We start from the raw sequence: 21436 nt of genomic DNA, 5'->3' as shown, positions 1-21436 counted from the left end.
TACTTTGGACATAACTATGGGGGTGATTCAGACCTGATTGCTAAAATTGTTGTCCTGCGATCAGATAGTCGCTGCCAAAGGGGAGGTAAATGTGTGGCTTAGAGACTGGTGTAGGAAGGAAGGGTTTGTGTTCTTGGAACACTGGGTGGACTACTCAGTCAGGCGCCATCTTTTTTGTCGTGATGGATTGCACCTGAATGAGGAGGGGGCTGCAGTGCTGGGTGGCAGGATGGTTAGAAGGTTGGAGGAGATTTTAAACTAGGAGCCTGAGGGGAGGGTTTAGCTAGAAGCGATGGGTCAAACAGTGAGAACAGTAAGGGTTGGGGTAGTGAACAATTTGGGGGTAGGGAAAGGGGGAGCGAAAGATCAGCCAGCAAGGGCAAGGGTATTTGCAAGGGTACTGACAACGGACATACTGACACAGATATTGCCCAAGATATTCCCAATTTATCACCTAATGAAGAATATGGCTCAACAATATATACAATATATAGAAAATGATGTCCATAGCATATGGGAAGATACTAACATGGTCTTAATAGGTCAAATAGAGATAGTGGTGAGGAAGGCTGTATTAAATATGATGGGGGTGGAAAGGGAGGGATGAGAATAACAGTCGGTAAGGGTAAGTCTAGAAAGGCACTTATATGGATAAGATACCATTAAAACAAACGGGCAAGGGAGATGCTAAACTAAAATGTATGTTTGCGAACGCAAGAAGCCTGTCAGGTAAAATGGGGGAATTGGAATGGCTTGTATCAAAATCTCAATATGATATTATAGGTATTACGGAAACATGGTGGGACGACTCTCACGACTGGGTTGCAAATTTGGAGAGATATTCTCTTTTCAGGAGGGATAGGGCTACCAAAAGGGGAGGAGGGGTATGTATCTATGTTAAACCATCTCTAAAACCAAACTTAATAGATGGTATTTAAGAGGGGACTGGAGATAACGTGGAGTCACTATGGGTTGAAATCACAAGTGGGGGCACAGAAGCAAAGAAACTAGTTATTGGCACGTGCTACAAGCAACCGGATATTAGCGTACATGATGAGGAACAACTATTACAGCAAACTGAAAAAGCTGCGGGAATGGGGGACATCCTAGTGTTAGAGGATTTTAACTATCTGGATATAAATTGGAGTAACGATTCACGTGAAAAAACTAGGAGCAGCAGGTTCTTAAATACATTAAAGGATCAATACTTGACTCAATTAGTCGAGGACCCAACTAGAGGTAAAACTATTCTGGACCCAGTTATTACCAGTAAAGGTCAAAGAAGCAATGGCTCAAAAGAGGCGCGCTTTCAAAACATTTAAATCTAATGAAGGGGAGGAGTCATTGCAGTATTATAAGGAATGCAATAAAAATGCAAAAAAGTAATAAGGGCAGCTAAAATTGTAAACAAAAAGCAAATCGCTATAGAGAGTAAAACCAATGCTAAAAAGACTTATAAATACATAAACAATAAAAGGTTAAAGAAGGAGAACGTAGGCCCATTAAAAGATGAATTGGCAGCTTTGATAAACGCTGAAACACGGAACTATTATTTTTCCTCAGTATTCACCAGGGAGGATCAGATGGTGAGAGTAGTGCATAACGATAGTAAAGGTAATGACTCTTGGCTTGATGCTTGTTTAAGTGAGGAAGTAGTCCTGGAGAGACTAAGCAACAAAAAGATTAATAAATTACCAGGCCCAGATGATTTTTATTCGAGGGTTATTATGGAGCTTAGGTCGCAGCTAGCAAAACCCCTATACTTGATTTTCCATAGTTCAATTACATCAGGCATGGTACCAAAGGATTGGTGCATAGCTGAGGTAGTGCCTTTATTTAAAAAGGGAACTAAAAATATACCTGGTAACTATAGACCAGTTAGTTTAACCTCTATAGTGGGTAACATATTGGAAGGTAATTTGAGGGATGGCATAGAGGATTATCTGCAGGTTAATAAGATTATTAGCAAAAGTCAGCATGGGTTTGTAAGGGACAGATCATGTCAAACTAACTTAATTAGCTTCTATGAGGAAGTGAGCGAGAATCTTGACCAGGGAAAAGCAGTGGATGTGGTCTATTTAGATTTTGCAAAAGCCTTCGATACAGTGCCTCACAGGAGACTGATCATTAAATTAAGGGAACTTGGCCTAGGAAATACTATTTGTACATGGATAGGTAATTGGCAGGATACCAGAGTACAATGAGTTGTGGTTAACGGGATGTTCTCCAGCTGGGCACCAGTAGTCAGTGGAATACCACAAGGGTCCGTACTTGGCCCGCCACTGTTCAATATATTTATCAATGATCTAGGAATAGGCCTGGTAAGCACAGTGTCAATCTTTGCAGATGATACTAAACTGTGTAAGGTAATTAATTCAGAAGACGATGTGGAGTCTCTACAGAATGACTTATTTAAACTGGAAACCTGGGCGTCTAAATGGGGAATGAGGTTCAACATAGAAAAATGCAAAGTTATGCATTTTGTGACAAAAAAAAACACATGCATCCTACACTCAAAATGGGGAAAATATAGGGGTAACTGTGGTGGAAAAAGATTTGGGGGTGCTCATAGATAATAGGCTTACTAACAGTACACAATGTCAAAATGCAGCAAAGAAGGCAAATAAAGTGCTTGCATGTATAAAACGGGGCATTGAGACTAAGGACTAGGATGTATTCCTGCCACTGTACAAATCATTGGTACATCCGCACCTGGAATATTGTGTTATGTTTTGGGCACAATATTATAAAAAAGATATCGGGGAACTAGAAAGAGTTCAAAGGCGAGCTACTAAATTCATTAAAGGGTTAGAGACACTGGAGTACGAGGAAAGGCTTACTAGGTTACATATATATACACTAGAAAAGAGGCGTCTAAGAGGAGACATTATTATTATCTTCAAATATGTAAAGGGTCATTACAAGGAGTTAGCAGGGGATTTGTTTATTGAAAGAACTCTGTACAGGACACGTGGGCACTCGCTGAGGTGTCAAAGTCAGAAAAATATCTCTATACACACTGCCATATTTGCACCTCACACTGGTCCACGCTGCGCATGCGTGCGCTCTCCCGTGAAGGCGCATACCCGCTGTTGCGTGCACCCGCTGGTGCACGGTATGCGTATTTACGGTAAAGTTTGTGTAGTCGTAGCGTGCGACTCAATCGTTACATATTTTCACAAATAATGTATTTTATAGATCATGGTCCCTTTGATAGATTCTGAAAGTTTGGTTAATATAGAATGTTTATGAACAAAGGAATCCCTCTTTGTTTGATACGAAGGGTCAGATAGGAGTAATACAGTGGTGTTTAGTATCCATCGGAAGAATATTTAATTAGAAATATTCCGGTGTTGGTTTGAAGCAGATCAATCGCTCGTGCGAATAGTTATGGACATAAGAAGTTTATGAACATTTACTTTATTTGCACTTTATTACCCATGCGGCGGGAAACCCAGTTTCCCTCCAACCTGAGCAGTTGGAAATAGTCACAGCCCACCTGTATGAATCAACCTATGACCTTTTGTTATAATGCGAAGCCGAATTCCTGTGTCCAATGAACAATGAGATTGTAGGGACCATTGAATTGTATTGTGTGTGGGGCATAAATAGCAGGCCGACCATATCCAACTTCACTCTCTTCAACGGTTCTCATTGCTGATAATCGGGAGCTGGATATCGAGGCGCATGCGATCGTTCCCCTTGTGCGTAAGTTCTCTCCGTAATCATATTGTCTTACTGTGAGCCATTTCTCTCTCTCCCTCTCTTCTCTTTCTCTCGTATTTTTCCCTTGATTAGACTTAATTGTATTGTATTGTATTTCCTGTGTAGTTATCTGGTTAGTTGGTTTATGTTATATTGTAGTGTATGCTTTGTACTGTGATTCTTTTTGCAAGTATAATAGTCATAATACATATAATAGGTTTCGGACCCTAAGCCCAGGTATCTGTGTATTCTTTTTAGTGTTAAGTATTCCCTGAGCGTCGGTGACGCTCAAGCAGCTTTGTAGTTAATCAGGTTACACAAGGTTGCACTTACACTTTGTCTCTACACTAAGGTTTGCTGTGTATTTCATTGCCAAAGGTATAGATATAAAGGTTTAACGTTGTGAGCGTCTGCATCGCTGGTGATCTCCTCGTGGTCCCGAGCGCTGCTACGCTATAGCGAATCATTACGATAAGTCCACAGCCGATAGTCTGCCTGCCTGCGATCACTTGGCCGTGAGTGAACGTGACGCCTGAGCGTCTCGATCACGGCTAAGCGATCGATACGCAACTTGCGTACCCTTACGGTACTTCTTACGTAGATAGCGTACATTGTTCTTAGACCTCATAAAGGGTTATATACACGATAAATATTTAGCTTTAACAATTGGCGGCTCGTCCTGTCCTTCACATATCTGCACTAGGTAGATCAGCAGACATTATCCCTCAGCAAAGGGCGGGAGGTTGTCTCGTAGTGCTGACGGGATAAGCGTCTGCTTCACTTAGATAAAAGAGTGCTGAAGGAATCCGGGAACCGGAGGTAAGAACAAAACGCTAGTGTCTTTTAAAACTGTTTATTTTTCTGTCTTGCGTACACACGCACGCACACATATATATCTGCATTTCTTTTTCTTTTTCATTTTCGTATATCACTCTCCTGTCTGCCAGTTTTATAGTCGATAGAAGTGCTAAAAAAAAAAAAAAAGATTTGCCGTTATTTCATAGTTTAAGAGTAAAGGTAATATAGTTAAAAGATAGACAAACACACAGTTTTGCCTGGGAGATAAGGCGAAGTCAGTGTGTTGTGTGGTAGATGACCAGGGATCATCTACATTGATAAAAATATAAATTGTGTTACGGTGGATCTTTGCTTTGCGTACACGTGTCCCTAACAAAAGACTTGTGGCCCTCATTCCGAGTTGTTCGCTCGGTATTTTTCATCGCATCGCAGTGAAAATCCGCTTAGTACGCATGCGCAATGTTCGCACTGCGACTGCGCCAAGTAACTTTACTATGAAGAAAGTATTTTTACTCACGGCTTTTTCTTCGCTCCGGCGAACGTAATGTGATTGACAGGAAATGGGTGTTACTGGGCGGAAACACGGCGTTTCAGGGGCGTGTGGCTGAAAACGCTACCGTTTCCGGAAAAAACGCAGGAGTGGCCGGAGAAACGGTGGGAGTGCCTGGGCGAACGCTGGGTGTGTTTGTGACGTCAACCAGGAACGACAAGCACTGAAATGATCGCACAGGCAGAGTAAGTCTGGAGCTACTCTGAAACTGCTAAGTAGTTAGTAATCGCATTATTGCGAATACATCGGTCGCAATTTTAAGAAGCTAAGATTCACTCCCAGTAGGCGGCGGCTTAGCGTGTGTAACTCTGCTAAATTCGCCTTGCGACCGATCAACTCGGAATGAGGGCCAGTGTACGCAATCCAAAGGCAGACGCACGCAGCGTACATTACGCAACGGAGCGTCCGGTTACGCCCACGTAGCTCAAGTCACGATAAGTTGATTTTTAACGCAACGCGATAAGTAACGCAAAGCGGTAAATAGCGCCACAGGCGATAAATAACGCAAGTCTATTTTTGGAAATCCAAAATTTAAATTAACAGATCCTGCTCCTAATTGGTAACACAGCTGGGCTAAAGAAAAATTTCTGCGCAGAAATAGAAATAGAAGCAAAAGTGTACATGTGATGAGTGAGTGTTTTTGTATTACATAAGTTTATATAACTTAAAGGTTGAACCACAAGAAAAGTCGAGTACTCATGAGGTACACGCGTGTAAGTGACGTGCACGGTGGCTAGGGAGGCATCCTTGGTTAAACATAATATTTGAGCATTAGAGTATAGCGGACCAGTATAGAACAAGACCAGGAGGTCAGACCAGGAGGTCGTACAGAACAAGACCAGGAGGTCATAGTAGACCAGCAGGTCCAGGTACAGTAAACAGGGAAGTCCGCTATACAGTTCAGAGGCACAACACCAAGAGAAGGGTTGGTGCAAGACCCATATAGGCCGTACAAGCTCTGGCTGAAGGAATTCGCAGTCGTAAGTTTTGATTCCATTGGTCTTTCCGTACACAAGCTTAGTTGTTTGTGTACTGAACGACTGGACCGCACGTAATTGTGTACAGTAGTTAGTAATCTGACCTAGTACCATTAGAGTAAAGGGGTCACAAACGCTATTTGTACATTCTGACGTGATTTGTGTAATTTTTTATTTTTCAAGAAGGGAAGTTCGCTGGTCACTCAGGAACTATCTGACAAACCTCACCTTTACTGGAAAGAGTAAGTGTTCTGCGGATAACCCTCGCATGTTCCAGTAAACAACGGTTTTTATAGGTGCCCTGGGTCGAGTGCGCCAGCACCATATCGGTGTGATCAGGTCGCATTGGTCGGCGTGGGCGAGTGAGTGGGGTACTCGGTAAACCGCCACCGTCAGCCTATTGTGAACAATCTGGTTTTCTGTAAGGGTTCGCTGAAGACCTTGATATAGAGATCAGAGGTAGAGCAAGCAACGCCTGCAGAGTTATGGGGGCCAGTTGTTCAGGTAGGGGGCGATCAACCTCGGTTCGGGTTGATTCAGTGGTCCGACCAATTGGGTCGGCCAGGTATATCATGTGTGAGAAATATGGAAGTCACACAGAGGTTTTATGTGATGAATGGGAGAGAATGACGGTACAAGACCGGGAGAAATTCCCAAGAATAGGTAGCTTCAGCCCAGAGGTGTTACAAAATTTAAGGAGGAGGATATGTCTCATAAAATCAACAAAGAGACGAGTTCAGCATTATGATTATTTACAGTTGTGGCAACAGGAAGGTGAGATACAGAGAGGTTTGGCTCAGGCGGCGGGATCTGGCTCTAACAGAAAACTGATTGCCACGGCCCGCCGCCACCATATATATCAGGAGAGAAGTTGATTACGGAGAAAGACGCACTAAAGTGTAACACAAAATCACTTAGTAACTGTGTAAATGTTAATGATAATGTTAACCCATTAACCCATGCAAGTATTAACCCGTGCAAGTTGTACCCTGTTTTGAACTTTCCTCAGGAGTGTGATCAAGAGGACGAAGCGACAACGATTTCAGCGCTCTCTCTAGCAGCCACCATAGCAGAGACCACAGTAGGCACAGCAACACCCACGAGATTAGTAAAGGCCCCTAGCGGAGGGATAGGTGAGGTCGTATCAACTGGTAAGTACGGCACCATGCATTATGCTGAGACTATTTCACCACAAGCTGTAGAATCTACACAGAATGAGGTTGTTAGAATTACTCCTGTTAGGGTAATAGCAGTTCCCAATGGGAAAACAGATGTATCAGGAGCCACTCCCATAAGGAACATTGCCATGTACAGCCCATTTTCCCGAATGGAATTAAGGACCATAGTGTCTGAATTCCCTGACCCTAGAAAAGATTTAGTTGCCAGCCAAAAATACATCACAGACTTAGGAAACACTTTAGAGCCCAATAATAAAGATTGGCAGATATTGCTAAAAGCTTGTTTACCCTCCAATGTCGACTCAGCTCAATTTTTAGCTGATTGTGGACTAGATCTGGATGTACCTCTTACAGATGTGTACAACAAAGATAACGTAAGAAGGATAAACTTACAGTTAAAGGAGCATTTCCCAGCAGTTGTTAAATGGAACAAAATATTTTCCATTAAACAAAAAGAGTCAGAAACAGCTGCAGAATATTTTCACCGGGCACTATTAGAAATGGCAAAGTACACTGGTATAGAGGACATTAGGACAAATCCAAACCATCAAGAAGTAGCAGTATCTGTACTAATGGATGGTTTGAAGGAAACATTAAAGGCTAGGGTACAGACCACGCAACCATGTTGGCGAGGTCTGTCAGTGTCCACTTTGAGAGAGGCTGCTATTGATCACGACCGAAACATCACCAGACACAGGGAGTCGCAGAGTGATAAGCTAATGTCAGTAAGTATACAGGCTCTGACCACAAAGCAGCCTGCGTATGTACCATCCAACCCTGTGGGTAAGTCAACTATGATAACATGTTATTCTTGTCAAAGACAGGGGCACTATGCACGAGACTGTAGAGCGAAAAATTCGCAAAGATCATACCAACCCCCTAGACAACGACACGACACACGACATTGGGAGCAAGGTCCGCAGAAACGGAGTTATGAGCCACATACAGGGGAAACAAAAAGATATCCCCCAAACAGAGACTGGCATGCCTCTGGTAGTTCCCAACTATCTCCCTCACAAATAGTTGCTGCCAGCGGGATTCAGGGAGGTCACCATACCCAATAGGGGTGTGGCCATACCTGTAATCTGCAGACAGTGAAATTGATTGCCAACCTTGAAAGTGAACCCGAGGTCGCAATTAATGTAGCTGGTAAAACTTTAAACTTTCTTGTAGACACAGGGGCGGCCAAGTCAGTGATAAATTCGACAGTGGGCATGAGAACCACTGGTAGGACAATTCCAGCCATGGGAGTAACAGGAGTAGTCCAGCACTACCCTGTTAGCAAACCAGCCGAGATTACAATAGGGCCTTTGCATACCAAGCATTCCTTTTTGCTGGCTGCATCGGCACCAACCAATCTCCTGGGAAGAGACTTACTGTGTAAAATGGGGTGCGTCATTTATTGTACTCCTGAAGGTGTATTCTTGGACATACCTGAGAATCACGCTCAGGAAGTGCGAGACATGTTAGACTCCCCATCAAAATTAATGTCACATACCATTATGACAAATAGGAATCCATCCCAAGTAGAAGAGATGACATCTCAGATACCAGAGTCACTTTGGACAAAAGACGGACAGGACACTGGATTAATGGCAAACGTAGCTCCAGTAGTTGTACAAGTAAAAGATGGTAGGATAGCTCCAAAAATCCCACAGTATCCTCTGAAGCCAGAGGTGGAGTTAGGAGTTTACCCAGTAATAGAGCGCTTGCTACAACAGGGCATTCTGGTAAGAACGTCCAGCACTGCCAATAGTCCCATCTTCCCTGTTAAGAAGAGTGGGGGGAGGGGTTACAGGCTAGTGCAGGATCTAAGGGGGATTAACAAAATAGTTGAGAGTCAGTTCCCCGTAGTGCCAAATCCAGCTGTCATCCTAATGCAAATCCCTCCCACTGCCAAATTTTTCACTGTTATTGACCTCTGCTCCGCTTTCTTTTCGGTACCTCTGCACCCTGACAGCCAATATTTGTTTGCATTCACATACAGAGGAGTCCAATACACGTGGACTCGATTGCCCCAAGGTTTCATAGATAGTCCAAGTATATTTTCTCAGGCTTTGCATGATTGTTTACAGTCTTTCCAACCAGACAGTGGATCAGTATTGATACAGTATGTGGACGATTTATCACTGTGTTCAGATTCACTGGAAGCATCTCTGAAGGATACGAAACAGCTCCTGTTTCATCTTTCAGACACCGGACACAAGGTGTCCAAAGACAAGTTGCAATTATGCCAAACTAAGGTAAAATATTTGGGACACTGTCTAACACAAGGACTGAGACACCTGACCGCTGATAGAATCCAAGCAATTAGAGACATGACCCTGCCACAAACCCAGCAACAGATCAGAACGTTTTTAGGAATGTGTGGGTATTGCCGTAATTGGATCCCAGGGTTTTCCATTTTAGCGTTACCTTTGCAGGAAATGGTCTCCTCGAACAAACCTGATAGGATTTCGCATACAGACGAGTCCGAAACAGCATTTGAGAGACTCAAACAGTGCCTAACGCAGGCACCAGCACTAGGTATGCCAGACTATGGGAAACCCTTTGAACTATACGGAACAGAAAGTGCTGGTTGCGCGGCAGGCGTACTAACCCAAAAACACGGTGATGCCAGCAGGCCAGTTGCATACTACAGCGCTCAGCTAGATACGGTAGCGCAATCCCTCCCCACATGCTTGCGAAGCGTTGCTGCGATAGCATTGCTAGTGACAAAAAGCGAAGATGTCGTGCTAGGCCACAACCTCACAATCCATACGCCACATGCGGTATCAGCCTTATTGAATTCTGCCCAAACCAGACACGTCTCATCAGCGAGGTTTACAAGATGGGAATTAGCACTAATGGCCCCCGTAAACATCACCATAAGGAGATGCAGTGCATTAAATCCTGCAACATATCTCCCAGGTGTGCCTGGTCAGGCACAAAGGGTGGAAGGTGAGAGTGCTGGGGAAGGAGGATTTAATACAAAGGAAGATACACATGATTGTATGGAATATTTGACCCAAAATTTTACCGCAAGGCCTGACATCAGTGACAACCCACTGGAAGATGCAGAACTCACGTTCTACACGGACGGTAGTTGTCACAGACAGTCAGACTCGGGAGACTTGTGTACTGGATACGCAGTCGTAGATGACCAAGACACCATAGAAGCGGAACCGCTAGGCCCACCTCACTCAGCCCAGGTTGCTGAACTGGTCGCCCTAACCAGAGCATGTGAATTGGCTAAGGGTAAGTCAGCCAATATCTACACCGATTCTAGATACGCATTCGGGGTAGTCCATGATTTCGGAGCCCTATGGCGCCTCAGAAATTTCATGACGGCAGCTGGTACACCGGTAGCGCATGCAGCTCACATAAAAAGGCTTCTAACAGCGATACAGGAACCCGACAGAGTGGCTGTTATCAAATGTAAAGCACACACATATAGCCAAGACCCGGTATCACTTGGTAACAGCCGAGCAGACGAAGCTGCTAAGTTAGCAGCTGCTACCCCATACAGACAGACACCACACAACTGATGGTATTCAAAACCATCAACACACAGAAGTTGTGTAAAATGCAAAATTTGTGTTCCACACAGGAAAAGGCAGTCTGGAAGGCAAAGGGATGTGGCCAAGAGTCCTCAGGACTCTGGACGGATGGACATGGTAAACCAGTGGCCCCCAGAGCATATCTTCCATGTCTGGCTGAAGCAGCTCACGGGCTGACTCATCTAGGCAAGGAGGGAATGTGCAAATTGGTAAGAGCCTATTGGTGCGCCCCAGGATTCTCCTCTCATGCGAGTAAAAGAGCAATGTCATGCCTTACCTGTCTGAGAAAGAATATTGGAAAGGCAATACCTACAGAACCATCCCATATCCCACCTGCCGGCGGCCCTTTCCAGGTAATACAAATTGACTTCATTCAATTACCCCCTTGTCGGAATTTGAAATATGTACTTGTCTGTATAGATGTTTTCTCAAATTGGGTCGAAGCATTTCCTGCAGCTACAAATACCGCTATGTTTACAGCTAAGAAAATTGTGCAGGAATTTGTATGTAGATATGGTATCCCTAGAATAATCGAAAGTGATAGGGGTACCCATTTTACAGGTGATGTCTTTCAAGGAATGTGTAAGTTGATGGGAATTGATAGCAAGCTGCACACTCCGTACCGTCCACAGGCGAGTGCGAAGGTCGAAAGAGTGAACAGCACTATTAAAAATAAATTGAGTAAAGTGATGGCAGAGACAGGATTGACATGGCCAGAAGCTTTACCCATTGTATTGTACAGTATCAGAACCACTCCCAGGTCCCCTCTTAATCTGTCCCCCTTTGAAATCTTATTTGGTCGACAACCGCATGTCATGATTAACCCTCAGGATGATTTGAAATGTAACAATGAAGTAACTGTAAAGTACTTGATTAACATGAGTAAACAGTTAAGGAATCAAAATGATAATCTAAAGTTGGTGATTCCTGATCTACCTGATAGTAGTTGTCATGACATTGAACCTGGGGATTATGGCCCTCATTCCGAGTTGATCGGTCGCAAGGCGAATTTAGCAGAGTTACACACGCTAAGCCGCCGCCTACTGGGAGTGAATCTTAGCTTCTTAAAATTGCGACCGATGTATTCGCAATATTGCGATTACTAACTACTTAGCAGTTTCAGAGTAGCTCCAGACTTACTCTGCCTGTGCGATCAGTTCAGTGCTTGTCGTTCCTGGTTGACGTCACAAACACACCCAGCGTTCGCCCAGGCACTCCCACCGTTTCTCCGGCCACTCCTGCGTTTTTTCCGGAAACGGTAGCGTTTTCAGCCACACGCCCCTGAAACGCCGTGTTTCCGCCCAGTAACACCCATTTCCTGTCAATCACATTACGATCGCCGGAGCGAAGAAAAAGCCGTGAGTAAAAATACTTTCTTCATAGTAAAGTTACTTGGCGCAGTCGCAGTGCGAACTTTGCGCATGCGTACTAAGCGGATTTTCACTGCGATGCGATGAAAAAGAACGAGCGAACAACTCGGAATGAGGGCCTATGTAATGATACGAAATTTTCTACGCTCAGGTTGCCTTATTGACAGATGGGAAGGACCATACCAGGTCTTATTGACTAGCACTACAGCATTGAAGGTTGCTGAGAGAGAGACTTGGGTCCATTCATCCCACTGCAAGAAGGTTGCTGATCCAGAGAAGTCCCGTGATAAGGAACAGACGGTAGAGGTTGTATCACTGGAGTGTCTGTTCCAGGAGGACTGAGGCGGCACCTGAGCCTTGAAGACCGAGAGCTGTTGTCGACTCCCCACTCCCTTTTATTGTTTTTTTTTCCACTTCCCATCCCCTCTCCCTCAAATGTATTTTTCCTCCTTCTCATTCTTCTTCGTCTCCTCCTCAAAGATGGACTTGCCCCAAGAGACTGTGATCCGGATTTTCCTGTTGACCATGATGTTGACCAGAGCAGTCTGTTCCGGCGAGAGTACCATGGAGGTCGATAGAGGTTCTGGAATGGGTTCTGATGATAAAGATGGAGGCGTAGTTTTCCAAGATCAACCTAACCAACAAGCAAAGGCGAGTATCAGAAAACGATCCGATAGCATTGACCATAGAAGAAATTGTGACGGATTGTTAGCTGAAGAAAACTGTATCTGTAGGCTCTGTAACAATGTCATTGAAGATGGGTGCATTAAGAAATGCCAATCCAGTTTTAATATCCATATGGACCGGCATCCATTGAGTGATTATCACTCCTTAGTGGGTAATGTATTAAACAAAACAGATTGTTGGGTATGCTCTCAAGTACCTCAGGGTCATAGCAAATCAGGGCTAGTACCATTTCCTTTAACGATAGGAGAGGTACTTGAGTTAAATGGTGGGAGACCGGTGGACCGGAGGTTTAATATCTCCAGCCCTCCTAGTTTGAAGCTCCACCAATACCACGTGGTTAGGTCCCTATTATGTTTTAACATCTCCAATCCCAGAAAGCCGGGAAATTGGGAAGTATCATGGAGTAACCACACCATAACCTTTTCACATAGAGCAGATAGAATGCCTACAGATACAGAGCTTGTACGCCACATAGCCAGTAGAGGAAAATCTTTCCGGTATAGATACACCTTAGGAAATAGGATTACTAGAGTTGGAGAAGTATCACCAGGATACTGTGCACATATCGTACAACCTGATACGTGCATTAAGCAGATGGAAGAATTAGGGCTAGGAGATTTCACCTGGAAGGTGTGTAATATGGTAATGTCTTTCTCCGTCCCATATGTTCTCCCCGATGATGCATATTTCATATGCGGGAGAAAGGCGTACAAGTGGCTTGCCCCAAACTCTGAAGGATTGTGTTATATTGGAAGAGTATTGCCTGAAGTAATGACTGTAACCCATGATAAAATGAAAGACATACACCGTGGTGCCCAAGCTCCTTATACTCACACTCATTACGAGCACCTCGTTAAAAGACAACTGTCAGAAAGGTTAGAGCATCCGGCCTCTGATCTGATCCATGAATCCACCGGGATTCAGGTTCTGGTGGCGTTAGATTTCACTCGCACCGCTCGAGGAGTGATGAATTATAGATACATTTCCGCACTCGCCAATTTGTTAGATAATATCACTGAAATGTATGATGACACGTTTAGATACACTGGAAGAGAACTTCAAGCTTATAAAACAGAACTGGTACAGCATAGAATGGTTCTTAATTACCTCACAGCAGTGACAGGCGGATATTGTGTTACATTGGCAACACAGTACGGCGTGAAGTGTTGCACGTATATCACAAATAGCACCGAGGATCCGGTAGAGGTCATAGACCAAAAGATGGACGATATTCTCCAATTAAAGTGGGAATTTCGCCGAAACACAATCTCACTCTTGCTGCTGTAGGTAATGAGCTGACTGGTTGGGTGTCATGGTTGAACCCGCGAAATTGGTTCTCTGGTTTAGGAGACTGGGCTCAAGGAGTCATAATGGATGTTGGGAAGTTTCTACTATGTATCTTAGGTGTCGTTATATCGATTGGATTGATATTTAGATGCGGGCAGGCTTTAATGAGGTGCAAACAAAGTACCAGAGTGATGAGTTTGAGGAGTGAGGAAACTGTAATTAACCTGGATTTGATTTACGACCCAACGATAGAAACAATGATGTGATGAAAATGCGATTTCTACGGTCCGTTTCTTTCACCTGTTTTTCTGGTTTTTCTCCAAGATAACAAGACCCCCTTGGACGAGGAAGTTGATGAGACGCTATACAGACAACGGATGGACCAAAGAAGGAATTTTGACCACTTGAGATATGGACATTTGATGAACTTTGCCATGGATCCCCAGTTTCCCTAGAATTCTTAAAATTACGCTAGCCCAACATTTTTTGTAAATCTAATGGCATTGACAAAGCTTATTGCTCACGCCTAATGAGCAAAACAGCGCAAAGAAGACGACTTTCAACTGATACCGAACAAAACTTCAACCGACAGATGTACATTAACCTGACATAGAATACCACCGCATTTACCGTAATTATGTCTTTTCTTCATTTCTACAATCCTCAGGTAATGACACACATAGTATAGGGAATACAGGCACAGATATCAGCAATCACATATTCCCCCATTCATGTATCATCAACTAAAATGTGCTCCCCATTTTGTTCAAAATCCGAAAAGAGCTCGGTAAAGTTTGACAGCCCATCCACAGACCCGTACCACGGGATAAGAAGGAATTCAAATGTATACTTCGCAATACCTCGAAGCTTGATTTACAACACGTACGGCACGATGATACATGACCCCCCAAACATGGACTCATACGCACATGCTTCTGCTATCACACTAGGTCATACCTTCTTCACACCTACTCCTCTCTCCTCCCTCACCCAACCATGGAAATGAATTAACCCCTGACATATATTTTTCTCCTTTTGAAATGTTTTAGAAGGTGGCAGTTATTATTGACTGCCAAAGGGTGGACTGTCAAAGTCAGAAAAATATCTCTATACACACTGCCATATTTGCACCTCACACTGGTCCACGCTGCGCATGCGTGCGCTCTCCCGTGAAGGCGCATACCCGCTGTTGCGTGCACCCGCTGGTGCACGGTATGCGTATTTACGGTAAAGTTTGTGTAGTCGTAGCGTGCGACTCAATCGTTACATATTTTCACAAATAATGTATTTTATAGATCATGGTCCCTTTGATAGATTCTGAAAGTTTGGTTAATATAGAATGTTTATGAACAAAGGAATCCCTCTTTGTTTGATACGAAGGGTCAGATAGGAGTAATACAGTGGTGTTTAGTATCCATCGGAAGAATATTTAATTAGAAATATTCCGGTGTTGGTTTGAAGCAGATCAATCGCTCGTGCGAATAGTTATGGACATAAGAAGTTTATGAACATTTACTTTATTTGCACTTTATTACCCATGCGGCGGGAAACCCAGTTTCCCTCCCACCTGAGCAGTTGGAAATAGTCACAGCCCACCTGTATGAATCAACCTATGACCTTTTGTTATAATGCGAAGCCGAATTCCTGTGTCCAATGAACAATGAGATTGTAGGGACCATTGAATTGTATTGTGTGTGGGGCATAAATAGCAGGCCGACCATATCCAACTTCACTCTCTTCAACGGTTCTTATTGCTGATAATCGGGAGCTGGATATCGAGGCGCATGCGATCGTTCCCCTTGTGCGTAAGTTCTCTCCGTAATCATATTGTCTTACTGTGAGCCATTTCTCTCTCTCCCTCTCTTCTCTTTCTCTCGTATTTTTCCCTTGATTAGACTTAATTGTATTGTATTGTATTTCCTGTGTAGTTATCTGGTTAGTTGGTTTATGTTATATTGTAGTGTATGCTTTGTACTGTGATTCTTTTTGCAAGTATAATAGTCATAATACATATAATAGGTTTCGGACCCTAAGCCCAGGTATCTGTGTATTCTTTTTAGTGTTAAGTATTCCCTGAGCGTCGGTGACGCTCAAGCAGCTTTGTAGTTAATCAGGTTACACAAGGTTGCACTTACACTTTGTCTCTACACTAAGGTTTGCTGTGTATTTCATTGCCAAAGGTATAGATATAAAGGTTTAACGTTGTGAGCGTCTGCATCGCTGGTGATCTCCTCGTGGTCCCGAGCGCTGCTACGCTATAGCGAATCATTACGATAAGTCCACAGCCGATAGTCTGCCTGCCTGCGATCACTTGGCCGTGAGTGAACGTGACGCCTGAGCGTCTCGATCACGGCTAAGCGATCGATACGCAACTTGCGTACCCTTACGGTACTTCTTACGTAGATAGCGTACAGTGTTCTTAGACCTCATAAAGGGTTATATACACGATAAATATTTAGCTTTAACAGAGGCTAGAGGAGAGAAAATTCCGTACACAACGTAGGAAAGGGTTCTTCACGGTAAGGGCAATAAAGATTTGGAACTCCCTGCTGGAGAATGTAATAATGGCAGACTCTGTAAATGTAATTAAAAACGTATTGGACAAATTTCTAACCGGAAAAAGTATCCAGGGTTATTGCATTTAACATAGTGACATTAATATCTGGGAGTGGTAAGAATCATAGATGTCAATTGGTACTAAACCATTACTTCAGCAGCCGCCAGCCGCATTATATTAGGAACAGCGTAACACAGAATACAGGTTGAACCCGATGGGCATTTTGCCTCTTTTCAACCTCACCAACTATGCAACTATATTCGCTGTGCAAGTGTGCGATCACGTGTACTGCGAGCTGCTAAAAAACCTTCAGTCAGCGGACAGCTGCAAATCTGTTGGCACCTCATTCACCATCTAATGATTTTACCACTGTGCGCAGTCTGTGCGCAGCCCAGGACTTACTCCTACAGTGCGATGAGAACAGGCTGATCGAGGCCGGAGCTGACGTCACACACCCACCCTGAAAACGCTTGGGAATGCCTGCGTTTTCCCTTACACTCCCCAAAAACGGTCTGTTACCACCCACAAATGGCCTCATCCTGTCAATCAGCATGCAAATGGCTGTGCGATTAGAATTTTCGAACCAGCCTGTCGCTGACCAGCGATGCCTGTTGTTGCTTGCCGACGCGCGTGCGCATTGCGGTGCAAATGCACGCGCAGTCTATTGCTGATCGCCCGCTGAGTGAAAACGCACAGCAGCCATCAGGTCAGCGATCAAAACATTGACCTAAAAGGGATCTTAGTGTGGTGACATAAGTCTTGAGTCTACATGTCCTTCTCAAAAGAGCAAGGTCTACCTTTCTCCCAAACATGACGACACATTCAGTAAGGGCTCCAGGCAGAGTAAGATCAACAATGGGGCAAAGGGAGCTACAGCTACAGGCCTCCACATAAAAATAAACCCATCATCATGACTGCGTAGCTGGGCAATTACGAAAATGTTCTATTTTTATGTAATTAGGGAGACATCGGAGGTGATATGTAAATCTGTACATACTGACATGGCATTAGCCACACCCACACAACACTGGTCACACCCACAAAGCACTGGTCACACCCATACTGCACTGGCCACACCCACACAACACTGGACACACCCACAAAGCACTGGTCACACCCACACAACACTGGACACACCCACACAGCACTGGTAACAGTCTCAGTATAAGCCCTTGAATATTTTCAGCCCCAGGCCCTGTGACCCTTAGCCTGGCCCTGGCTCCAGCGCTAGTGGCCAATACAGGAAACAAAGTGTTGCAGAGCAGGGGTATGGATAGACAGAGATTGGGGCTGATGATAGTGTGCGGTAGTATAGCTGTGAAACTACCTAAACCAATAGGGATGCCTCCAAAATTTCGCACACCACCAAATAAATTCTAATAAGGGCTATACATTAATTAGAGTTGTATCTGCCCATGATAGTGTGTAGGAACACCACTCTAATTTTTGTGGAAATACCCCTGCTTTGCTATTCAACTCCCCTTCATTCATAATATTTACAGAGAAAAGATGGTGGTTGCTCAAGACCTTGTAGAAGATATAAAAAAGCAAATCAAATTAACATACAAATATTTACCTGCACCACTAAGCAATCTTGTCGCCTGGAGTTTGCGTCATACAGTAAACGCACTGTTGTCTTGGAACAGCGCCCAATTACAATATCAGGGTTAAGGCAGGTCGACTGCTTCCGTCTTTGCAAAATATCCTCTAAACTAATTAAACTAAACAATGAGTTTTATTACATCAAAGCACAGCTGACCCTCAGTTATATAAACCCCCTAATTTCTTAATAATACGCGATATATCCGGCCACGCAGGTTACCGCGTAATGCACAGCGGGAGAATAATATAAGCATATACCTTTCATTTCGTTACAATTTCCTTTATACTGTTACATTCTCTGTTATCAAGCAGCAGAGTGTTATTATCCCGGAGAATTTCATTGTATCACTATACATGTAGTACAATATGGTGGCAATTAATCTCACACTCTGTGTATTGTTAATAATTGAAAATCTAATTTATGCACCAACCAGCGCATACCGGTAATTTGATTGAAGCCAGGACTTTGTACGTGAGGCTCATTGTTCAGCAATTTAACTTAAAGACCAATAAACACATGCCGAGTTCCAGAATCAAAGTTCCCAAATTTAATTTAACAGTTTGAAGAGTAACCCTATAGTGAAGAACAAGATCATCATTCTGTGCAGCAAAATTCTCCAGAGGAATTTGACTTGTTCAAGTTTGTTGGAAGCCGGTGGTAGAATTACAGTAATTAGTAGCTTAAACTATTAATAAGCTAGGCTGCCAAGTTATAGGAGAGGGGAATTTGCATTTTCAAAAGCAAATTAGACTCGGCAAAGACAAATACACAATAGCGTCGTCACCCTTGTGATTAGTGTCAGACCAATCAGCGTCAGCATTTCACTTGTCACCTATCCCGGTATGACATGACAGGAGGATGATGACGCAGAGTGGAGTGTTTAGATGTTTTGTAGGCCTGTCAATCACTGTAAAGAATATTACAAAAATTATACCCCTTTCACACCGCACAAATAAAAATAATAAAGTATTGAACTGGTATATTGCCGGGTAGACAAGGGTCGCTGTGCGATGTGAAAGGGCCATGGCCGAATTCCCGGGTCTCCTGACCCGGCAATTCAACCCAGGAATAAAGCAGTGAGCTCATCTCCCAGCGCCGCCTCCGCCCCTGCAGCCGGCTCCGCCCCCCGCCACTATGGCAACCGACCCGGCATATTGACGGGTGACGAAGCCGGCTGTTAGGCGGTGTGAAAGAGGTATGCGAGACAATCCACACCCCAACAAGACCTGCTCACAAAGAAGGTATCCAGGGTCCACTTCATTTGGTGTGGGCCCTACACACCACACATGAAGCGTAGTCATTCATTCCTATGGTATAGGCTATCTGTCTAGTGCAGAGTTTCCCACATATTTGCTATTACAGTCCAGGTTTCAAGGATATGTGTGCTTGAGCACAGGTTACTTAATTAGGTGCTCCAGACACTGGACAGACAGGGGTATATTTACTAAAAGTCAATTTGTGTCGATGCTGATAAAAAAAAAAAAAACATCGATGTGTCAACCTTTGATCGATTTTTGTGTATCAGGGTCTAAATTAAAGATGATTTTTGACATTGTTTAAAAAAAAAAATTTCAAAAATCATGTTAGTAAATGTGTGATTTAGACCCTGAGACACAAAATCGACTGAAAATTGACCCAACATCGCCAACAAATCGATCAATGTCATCCCAAATCGACTTTCAGTAAATATACCCCACAGTGTCTAGTCAGACAGTCAATAGGTCAATCCCATATGGTTGATATGAAATAAGGCGAAAGGTTCAAAAGGTTGACATGACAATGGTCGACACAAGTTTTTTTTAAACTTTTGCTTCATTTACTATCCAAGCGTACTATAATTGGGTATAGTAATCTGTGGCGAGTGCAGCAAGCCACCTTGGCAAGCGAAGCGACCCTCGTCAGGGTACACGGTACACTAATTGTGGTCACATGTGATGCAAAATGACAGCCCAAAAACGTTAAAAACTTGTGTCGACCTTTTCTGTGTCGACCATTTGCATATCAACTTTATGACACTGTTGACCTTAGACACCGTTGACCTATTAACTGTCTGTTTACTGTAGCTCTATTGATCCACACCCATTAGTTAGTACCTCAGCCAATTTCATGTAACCATCTGGACTTAAGAATAGATATCCTTAAAAGTTGGGACAACTCTGGTCTAGTGGAAAGCAGATGGTACTCCAACATGGCAAACAAGAAATCTGTTAGACTTTTTTTTTTAATTTGTTGAAGAATTTTATTATTTTCAAGAAGAACTTTTATCCACAAATCTGAGGGCCAGAGCGTCTATTTATTGTAAGGCTGTGTGTCCCATTTCCCATGGGATAACTGGAAGCTCCACCAAAGGGGAACATGGGGGCCTCAGTACAATGTGATCCTGTGAGCCATTTGATTTTTGGATTGTAAATCCAAGAAGAGTTCAATCAATCTCAACCAGTGTCCCATGCAACTATATGAAAAGAACCCTGGAGTCAGAGGTCTTCAGGGTTTATCCTGGACCTCCTCTGCTATGAGGCTTCATTGGCTCAACATATTCTCAACTTTATTCTGAGACCTGAAGGACCATCACACAGTGGTTAAGGAAGAGATTTGTTAAACCTTATACAAAGGTGCTGCCCATAGCAACCAATCAACTGCCCATAGCAACCAATCAGCTTCCAGCTATTATTTCATAGACTGTACTACATAAATGATAGCTAGAATTGGATTGGCTGGTATGGGCAACACCTATTTTTGTCCTCTTTAGAAGGTTTGATACATCTTCCCCTTAAACTTCCACATGTTCAGAGAGGATGCGTTTGGCATCCTGGCAGTCTGGATGCTGGAAGTCATGTGACCGACGCCATTCGAGATACCGGCGCCAAAACACTGACCGCCAGAATGCTCAAGGTGAGTATCGGGGTTAGGGTTAGTGCCCAGCGGGGGAGGGTTACGCACTAGGGGGGGTTAGGCACTATGGAGCTGGTGAGCCGTAGCCGCCATCCCCAGAGTGTTTGTACTAACCGCCACCCCTCAGTGATTAGAACTAGAAGACACTATCCAAGGGTTAGGGTTAGAGTAAGGGCCAGGAGAGGGGTAAAATACTTACCCCTGTCCGGTGTTGGGATCCTCGCTCACAGGATACTGTGGTTGCTCATGAGACCGCCGGCATCCTGACTGGGGATATTTCATACCCAACCCAT

At 43.8% G+C, this 21436-nt stretch overlaps 1 protein-coding gene across 4 annotated transcripts in view; it reads right to left on the bottom strand.

The window, feature by feature from the left end:
• The window catches only part of NEGR1 (neuronal growth regulator 1), a 748460-nt gene that overhangs the window by 126785 nt on the left and 600239 nt on the right, over window positions 1-21436 (bottom strand). Inside the window, exon 7 of one of the 4 annotated variants that reach the window (XM_063939089.1) lies at window positions 4524-4672. The exons of the other annotated variants lie outside the window; for them this stretch is intronic. Within the exon in view, the coding sequence (XP_063795159.1) occupies window positions 4539-4672 (134 nt within the window). The 3' untranslated portion in view covers window positions 4524-4538. Of the gene's footprint in view, window positions 1-4523; window positions 4673-21436 lie in introns of those variants that run through there. 4 annotated transcript variants of the gene reach the window in all.

This window comes from Pseudophryne corroboree, chromosome 9 (genome assembly GCF_028390025.1).
Source record: "Pseudophryne corroboree isolate aPseCor3 chromosome 9, aPseCor3.hap2, whole genome shotgun sequence".
Classification (NCBI taxonomy): Eukaryota; Metazoa; Chordata; class Amphibia; order Anura; family Myobatrachidae; genus Pseudophryne; species Pseudophryne corroboree.
Note: the sequence above shows the minus strand (reverse complement) of the source record. Positions and strands in the feature narration are given on the sequence as shown.